Raw genomic sequence first — 9,661 nt, 5'->3', positions numbered from 1 at the left:
TAGTTATCCCTTACCCACATTAGTTGTTGTTAAGAAACATGGAATAGCCACGGTAGTCGATTTGGTCCTCAAGGTGGTGGTCGTAGTTGCGGGTAGAGAGTGATAGGGTTAGTAGAGCTCATAATTGTAGGTTGGACGTTAGTGACTGGCCTAGCAAAGATGATGAGACGAACAGGGGTTTGGGTTTTGAGTAAGGAAGCTTTTATTGGATGTGCATTGAGTGAGATTGATTCACGGTGGAGGTGGCAGGGCAATGTAGAGAAGAGAGAGGAGATGAGAGGAGAGAAGAGGAAAGAAGGGAGAAAAAGAAACTGGGAGGTAAAAATGTAAATTCTCCATGATTTTGGGAAAATTCTATTTCCACACACTTACTTACCTCAGTACGCAAATTTAAGGAAATATTATTTTAATGACAATTATACATCTCAAAATGAAATGACTATAATGGATATCAAAACACACTTGGGATGACCTAAATAAGTGCACTTTTTGTCTTTTTACGAAAAGATGTGCAGAAAAGTAGAGAGGTGATGTGATGAAAAAAAGATAAAAAGATGAATTATTTTGTGTATGCTAAACTTGGCTTACTATTATATTCGAATTTTCTCTATACACATTTTTTTTTAAACAAAAAAATCTCATTGCACATCTTTTAAATAATAATTAAAAATGTGTATAGAGAAACTTTTAGTAGTTGTTTGGGAAATGAATTTTTATGTAAGTTTTTTTAATTGTAGGATATTATTAGATAAAAAAAATTTAGTGTTTGGGAAGATAGTTGAGTTTTTTTTTGGTTGGATGTGATGTTTGTAAGAGAAAAAATGAAATTATTATGGAGTTGGATGTGATATTTTGTTTGGATTTATTTTTTTTAGTTTTGCAAAACTTATGACTTTTAGTGAAAAAAATCAAAAAAAAAATCTGGGAACCAAGTTCCCAAACACCACCTAATCATTATTTCTCCCTTCTTTCATTATTTTCTGCTTGCTTACAAAAACAATACTCTCAAAGCTCACTTGCTGTAGCTGCTATTTACCGGTGTGTGAATCACAGGTCTAATGGAAATGTAACTGAAAAAAATTTCAAGAACTACAGTGATGGTGGTAATGCCGCCATTGATGAGTTCATGAATTATAGAGAGAAATCGAATATTGGTGACGATTCGTTTCAATCGTACGCGAAGAGTTCAAATTCAGGGACTATGAAATTTAAGAGCTATGGACAATCGTTCAACTATTGCACAGACAAGTTCAATGGGTATGGAAATGGTGGGTTGGGTCAGAAAATTGGGTTTTGAAAATACATTCGCAGATTACAATAAGAAAAAGGGTGTCTTGTTTGCTAGATATCTCAATGAGAGCCTTGCTGGATCATCAATGGCAGACAGCGCCAAATTCGTAAATAGATGGGTGGAAGTTGGGTAAATTTTTCAGGTGTGTTTAAAAGGAAATCAAAGTAGGTGAATGTGTGTGGAATGATAGTTTAGGTAGTGTATACGATGATACGAATTAGAGTATAATTGGAAAATTAAGCGTGTGGAATGAAAAAAATAATTAATAATTAAATTAATAAATATGTAAACTAAGAAATGATGTATACGGAGATAAGTAGGTGTGTAGAAATAGAATTTTTCATGATTTTGGCTTCCTTTGGCAAGCACTTTTGGGATTACAAAAGTATAAAAGATAAAATAGACTAATAAACTAATAAAACAAAATATTGCATCTAAATCATAATTATTTTACTTTTTTTCTTACAAAAATAAAAAAAATCAACACAAATGAACTTTTTAGTTTCAAACTAAAAAGTCTAAATTAAAAAAGCTAACTAAAAAAGTTTTTATCGAACCACAACTTTAGTTTATTTTGAAAAGATGATTAAAAGTTAACTTTTTAATTTTTTTGATTTTTAAAAAAAAAACGTATAAAAAATATAAAAGATGATATTACTCAAAATGAGTTAAAAGCTAACATTTGACTTTTTTTAGCTCTTTATCCTCTAATTCTCATTCCTACTGTAATTAAAAAAAAGTTCTCATCTTTTTATTTATTTATAGATATTTATTTCAATTTTTTTTTCTTCTAATTGCACCAATTTATATATAATTATGAGCCTCTAACCAGTACTCTTAAAATACATAATATATATATATATATACATTTTTTTTTTTATCAGCAATATATATATATATACATATAGAAATTGTAAGTTAAAAAATGTTAAGAACCATCAAATATGTTATTAAATATTTTTTATAAATACAAAATTCGCACTATGAGCTTGTTTAGGAAGTGGGTTTGGGTGGATTTGGGGTTACAATAGTTACAAAAAATAAAATAAGTTGTTTAACTCTAATAAGACAAAATATCTCATTTAACTCATAATTATTATATTCTTTCTTTCACAAAAAAGTTAAAAAAATCAAAAAAATTAAAAAATCCTTATCAAATCAAACTTTTTAACCCCAAGACTAAAATAACTAAAAAAGTTAAAAATTTAAAAAAATCAATTCACTTCTCAAACCAAATCTATATAAATCCCATATCTATATAAAACATGTAATAAAATATTTAAATTCCTAAACTTATTCAGTGCTGTTATCAGTACATAATGGATTGCCTTTTTTTTTTTGTTTTTTTGGCCTTGTTTGGTTTGTGTTTCTCAAAAAATTTTAAGAAAAACTCTCTACAAATAAATTTTCAAAAATAATCAAACCAAACATATTTTTCCAAATTTTTTTTTCAAAACTTGTTTGGTTTACAATTTTTTCAAACAAATCTCTCTCCCATACACATTAAATCAATCACTTTTTTCAAAACTCTCTCCCAAAATAATTTTTCAAAGGGTTGTTTTGGAAAGATGGTAAAAATTAACTTTTTGGCTTTTAACCAAGTTTTTGGCTTTTTTAGACAAATAATTTGGGAGGTTAATAAAAAGTGACTTTTTGACTTTTTTTAGTTAATAATTTTTAATGTTGTCATATCATTAAAAATAATGTAAAATGACCAAAATGCCCTCTTTCCATTTGCAAATTACGAAATTTCACCTACTCTCATTGTCTAACTCCTTAAGTGAATAAAATGGCTTGTGCATCTGGGAAACTTGTACACTGTGACATATACATATCATGGATATGCAAGGTTTTTTTTTTTAAATAAAATAAAATAAAAAATACCCAAAATATTTCATTTTTACCTTTAAATGTCTTCCATAAAAATAAACATACAAATTGTATAAAAATTTGTTCAAAATAAAAAATAAAAAATAAATAAGAAAAACCATTGTCTTATGATATTCAGCTTTCCAAATGGGTTTTAGAACAAAAGTAACTCCTCATATGTAAATAAAAAATAAAAAAACAATTTTAAAAAATAAAAATTGTATATATAAATCATCATAAAAATAAAAAGAAGAATACAAATAAAAATTCACTGGGCCAAAATAACTCCTCATATGTAACCATATATATTATTCGTAAAGATTAATTACAGCCGTAGCTCATGGCGATTTTGCACCAACACATTTCTAATAGATTTTCTAAATTCATTCATTTCTATTTCATCATTACCCGTTGGGTCAAGCTCATCATCATCACCAACACCCGCTGCGTTGGGCATGTCGTTAAAAATAAAATGTTCCGCATTAGCAATCTTGTTGAATGCTTCATCTTCGTTTGAGTTACGACGTATGAAATTATGCAGTGCCATTGAAGCCCCAACCAATGGCACTTGCACTTTCTCGAAATCATACTGAGGCATGTTATGTAGAAAATCCCAACGCGCTTTCCACACTCCGAATGTAGGGTATATTCGTAAATTGTAATTTTGCGTTTATCCAGCTTTCCAAACGAGCTTTAGAACAAAAAAGTCACGTTTGGCTTTTTCATCAAACGCCCAAACGCGACTTTTAACCACGTTGCCAAAACAAGCCAAAACATCTTTTATAAAAAATTAAATTAAACAAATTTTCGTACTTTTTATTTCAAAATATATTTTTTAAATACAAACCAAACAATTTTTGGAGACAGCCCCGGAACAGCCCATTCGAACAGCGAACAGCCCATTCGAACAGCGGCGTGTGAACGCGTTTGACAAATCTGACGTAACCTGTCTACTATTGGCACGCTGATTGCGTCATCTCATCAGTCACCACCTAGCTGGCAACACACATGGGCTAGCTAGACCCCACTCCCTTGCTTTCCCAGAACACACCCACATTTTTATTGGTTGATAAATATGGAAATCATTCAACTAGTTTGGCCTTATTTTCTGAATTTATTTTTAAAAAAATTAAATTTTTTTATTTTTTATAATTTTTATTTTTATTAGAAATTTTTAATATTTTAATTAATTTTTTATTTTAAATGCACTTTATATAAATATATATAAAAAAATATAATATTCGTAAAAAGAATTTTAAAAAAAATTCACTAAATGTTAAAAATATAAAAAATATAAAATTAAGTATATTTTTCATATTTTTGTATGTTTATACGAAAATTCAATCTCCTATTGCTAACTATCCCTCTCTAACCCAACTTTACTATTATTGCTTTCATCCTCCCTAACTCTAATTTTCGTTGTTACCTCAATGGTACTTAGTTATTCCCTATCTCTAACGCCACGTTAGTTGTTGTTAAGAAACATGGAACAGCCACGGTGGTCGATTTGGTCCTCAAGGTAATGGTTGTAGTTGTGGATAGAGAGTGATGGGATAGGTACGTCTCACAATTGTAGAGGTTGGACGTTAGTGACTAGGCTAGTAAAGATGATCAGATGAATAAGGGTTTGGTTTTTGAGTGAGGAAGCTTCTATTGGATATGGATTGACTGAGGGTGATTGAAGGTGGAGGTGGCAGGGCAGCGTTGAGAGAGAGAGAGAGAGAGGGGAGAAGAAGGAGAAGGAAAATAAGTGGTAATGTGTATGTTTGCCAAACACACTTCCACCCACTTTCATGAGTATGGTGTTTGTTTTTAATTTTCAAATTATAATTTTACATCCACTTTTGGAAACTCCTTCTGCAGGAAAATTTGGCTAATTCGGTCTTCCCCTGAATGTCCAGCCGGTTGACTAGAATAGTGTTCGATTTTTTTTTTTTTTGGCACATGTTATTTTTATATTGTAAATAAAAAAATATTTTCGAAAAATTTTAAATTTTTATATGAGTTTTGAATAAAATTTTAAATTGTGTGCTTGATTATGAGTTGTAAGTTTTTTAATCAAATAATTTTTCTAATATCAAAAATTCAAAACTCTCTCTAAAACTCAATTCAAAACACTTTTCAAAACTCATAACTAAGTAAATTTTTCACACTCAAATCATAATTACAAAACTCACAAACAAAAAATACAATTTTATTTTCAAATCATATTTAGAAAAATCAACCAAATGCTACCATCAATTCTTCATGATGTTGGCTTCGTTTGGCTAGGATTTTTGAGATTACAAAAGTACTAAATAAACTAATATGATAAAATATCACATTCAAATTATAATTATTTTATTTTTACTCTAAAAAAAGTATAAATAAAAAAAAGTCAACACTTGAACTTTTTAATCTCAAATTAGAAAGTTTCAAAAAAAAAAAAAATCAACTATTTTTTTTACAAAAATTCTCATTCCTACTGCAATTAATAAAAAGCTCTCATCTTATTTTTATTTATTTTTTTTAGTTCTGCCAATTTATATATACAGAAAAGCTTCCTACCCCCAGCTGGGGGTGACACCCAATGAGGTGTCAGCTGGGGGTTGGCCAAAAAAATAGTTTTTTTTTTTTTTTTTTTTTGATTTCCGACCAGTGGGGGCGCGCCACGTCACTGGGGGCGCCACCCCCACTGGGTGTATGAAGCATAACTGTTTATATATAATTATGATTCTGTAACAAGTACTATTAAGGCACATTAAAAAAAATTGACAATGCTACGTAACTCAAATTTTGTAGTTTAAAAGTGGCTCAAATGGCCAAAACGACGTCGTTTTGAGTACAGAACAACATAAAAATGACCCAAACGACGTCGTTTTGGCCATTTAAATCACTTTTGAGCCACAAAATTTGAGTTACGAGACATTTTCCTAAAAAAATATATACATATAGAAATTGTAAATTGTAAATTCTGTTATCCGAGCTGCGGCGTGTGAACGCGTTTGACAAATCTGATTGCGTCATCTCATCAGTCATCACCTAGATGGCAACACACCTAGGCTAGCTAGACCCCACTCCCGACCTTTCCCACTGAGTGAGGATCCTCTCCTTGCAGCTTCCGTGCTTGCGTCCGTCCTTGCAGGCCTTCGGGTCTATTTTTAGGCCCAATTTTGATAATCTGAACCGTTCATATTTTATGATTTATTCAGTATATCATACCTGTAAAAAATCAAATTGATCGGATATCAGAAAGCATATGTTCGGAAAACTGTTTATTAAATTCTTTAAAAAATAGTGTTTAGTTCAATTTTTCAAACACATACTTTCTGATATCCGATCAACTTGATTTTTTACAAGCATGATATACTGAATAAATCATAAAATATAAACGGTTCGGATTATCAAAATTGGGCCTAAAAGTAGACCCGAAGGCCTGCAAGGACGGACGCAAGCACAAGCTTGCAAGGAGAGGCTCCTGACTCCCAGCACACATTTTGTTGGTTGATAATATGAAAATCATTTGTTTGGTTTCTTTTTAAAAAATTAATTTTTTTTTATTTTTTATATTTTTATTAAATTTTTTTTAATATTTTCAGTTTTTTTTTAATTTTTAAATATACCGAACATAAATACACTTAAAAAAATATAATACTTGTAAAAAAAAATTTAAAAATTTGCTAAATATTTAAAATATAAAAAAGTATATGAAAATGTATATTTTTCATATTTGTGTGTATTTATTAATTTTTTAAAGTATTTTTTTACAAATATTTTTTTAGATACATCTAAGTAAGGTGCATATTAAAAAATTAAAAAAAAATACTTAAAATTTTAAAAATATTCACTAAAAATAAAATAAAATAAACTCAAAAAATAAAAAATTCAATTTTCAAAAAATTAAATCTAAAAAATTGAAACCAAACAGAAAAATTACATTTTTATTAGAATATAAAAGATTTGTTTGAAAAGTTGGTTATTTGGTTTTTTAACTTTTTTAGTTTGGTTAAAAAATTTATATTTAGAAAGTTAGCTAGTGCTGGTTTGGGAAGTAGATTTGGAGGTTTTTTTTTGGTTAAAATAGTCATAAAAAATAAAATAGGTTTTTTAACCCATTAAGACAAAACATCGCATCCAATATATAATCATTATATTCTTTCTCTCACAAAAAAAGTCAAAAAAATTATAAAAAAAAAAATCAAAAGTCCTTCCCAAATCAAGCTTTTTAGCCTCAGGATAAAATAGCCAAAAAAGTCAAAAAACTAACCCACTTTCCAAACCAACTTTTTATTTTTATTTTTATTATAATTGATTTGATGGTGGTAAGAAAAAAAATAATATGATTATGAGTTGGATGTGATATTTTATCTTATTAATTATTTTACTCTACTTTATCTTTCAATAAGTTATTTTAACCTAACTCTCTTTCCAAACAAAGCCAAAATTTATATATTTAGATTAATTATTTCATATATTATTCGCATACTAAAAAAAATTGTGTGAACAAATTAATCTCTTTGACGAGTAAGTATTTGATAGACTTAGAATATTGTTATATACTATTTCTTACTTGTCAAGTTATTTTTCAAAATTTTAATAAAAAGTATTAAATTCTACAGTTTTAATTAATAAATATTAATGCCTCTTTTAACAACATCTAAAAATGTCAATTTATTAATTTATTTGGAATACATCATCTCTCTATTTTTATACGACTTTTCATAATAAATAAAATAATTAACTTATAAATAAAGGCATCATATAAATTTACTCCACAACTATCACATAATTTTCTTTCAACAGTTGGAGCTCATTTGGAGTTAATTTTTTTAATAAATTTTTAATTTTTTACCAAAAAAATTAAAAAAAAAAAAAAAAAAAACTCTCCCCAAACAAGGCGATTCCTATAAAACCCAGATTCGTACGTGTCGCGTCAAACACACACTCGCATAGAAACAAACGGAGAGATCAAACCCGTGTCCAAAAAGTGTGCGCCTGGTATCCAAGTTCCATATATAATAAGCGAGACACTCTCTCTCCCCACACCCAAGTCCAACAACAGTCAAAAACATCAGAAAAACTAACTCACAAAAACGGTCAACCCCCCTCCCCAAATGCAGAGCTCACCCAAGCGGCTCAAACACGGCGGAGCTTGCTTCGCCCACCAACCCCCTCCGCCACCACCACCGCCACCGCCACCCCTGCAACCCCGCCGTCTTACCCACGAGCAAGAGTCCTCCGTCATCGTCACCGCCCTCATGAACGTCATCGCTGGCAGCCCCGCCATCGACATCACCGACCAATTCCGCCTCTTCCAATCTACCACTGCCACCGCGGCATCCTCCGATCCGTTCTTGCCCGTTTACGATCACGATACCTGTCAATTCTGCAAAATCAAGGGCTGCTTGGGTTGCAACTTTTTCCGGCCAATTCAAGAAGAGAACAAGAACAAGAACCCGAATAAGAATAAGAGTAGTGTAGTGAATACTAGTGTGAAGAATGGGAAAAGAAAGAAGAAGAATAATTACAGAGGAGTGAGGCAGCGGCCGTGGGGGAAGTGGGCGGCGGAGATAAGAGACCCGCGGCGGGCTGCCAGGGTGTGGCTAGGAACCTTCCAGACGGCCGAGGATGCTGCTCGGGCCTACGACAAGGCCGCCATCGAATTCCGCGGCCCCCGAGCGAAGCTCAATTTTCCATTTCCCGATAATGACACTGTCGTGATCGATCAGAACCCATTGCAACAAGAAAATGTGGCCAAGAGCGAACCGATAAAGGAGATGGAAATAGGGACGATGACAACGACGACGGCAAGGAGTAGCAAGGAAAATGATGAGTTTTGGGAAGTGATCGGAGAGGATGAGCTTCGAGAATGGTCGATGATGATTGATGGGTTTCAATGGTGATTAGTCATATATAGGCTCTCATTCTTTGAATTCTTTGTTTTGGAAATTTTTAGTAGCTGTTTGTAACTAATTATTGTTAAGAGTCTTCATTGGGTTTTATTTTTGAATGACCCGAATTCAAAATTGTTACTCTGTTTTGATTATGCATGTTCGATTGATTAAGGAATTGTATTCAGAGAATTTTCTTTCAGTTATTCAAAATGATTTTTTTTTCCTTCCATACTTGGTAAAATCTGTTTGTTTATTGGAAATATCTTATACATGTGGGGCTTGGACCTATTGAGTGATCTAAATTGACAAGAGGATTAGGCCCTCTCTAATTAGGTAGTTTTATTTACATAAATTAATTATAGAATTGAACACATATGATACAAACAAATAAATAATATCTTATAATAAATATGATATATAAATTTACTTTTTATGATCGATTTAAATGTTGCTATACTTATTTATAATTTATTATTTTCTTTTATTGGGTTTTGTATTTTTTTTGAAAAAAAACCTCAGGCATTCATGTGGTAGAACTACAGCATGTGCTGCAATTGGACTACAGCATGTGCTCTAAAAAATGTTGGTAGAACTACAGCATGTGCTCTAAACATTGTAGTAATCTATT

General features: G+C 30.8%; 1 protein-coding gene across 1 annotated transcript; it reads left to right on the top strand.

Moving 5' to 3' along the window:
- The first annotated feature begins 8,167 nt into the window (after positions 1-8,167).
- Positions 8,168-9,262, top strand: LOC114288718 (ethylene-responsive transcription factor ERF109-like). The gene has a single exon (XM_082914009.1). The coding sequence runs from the start codon at positions 8,254-8,256 to the stop codon at positions 9,040-9,042; it is 789 nt and encodes a 262-aa protein (XP_082770135.1). The 5' UTR covers positions 8,168-8,253; the 3' UTR covers positions 9,043-9,262.
- The last annotated feature ends 399 nt before the right edge of the window (positions 9,263-9,661 follow it).

The sequence above is a fragment of the Camellia sinensis genome, chromosome 2 (assembly GCF_055761805.1).
Source record: "Camellia sinensis isolate YWXY chromosome 2, ASM5576180v1, whole genome shotgun sequence".
NCBI classification, from domain to species: domain Eukaryota; kingdom Viridiplantae; phylum Streptophyta; class Magnoliopsida; order Ericales; family Theaceae; genus Camellia; species Camellia sinensis.
This window is presented reverse-complemented; position numbering and strand designations above follow the sequence as displayed.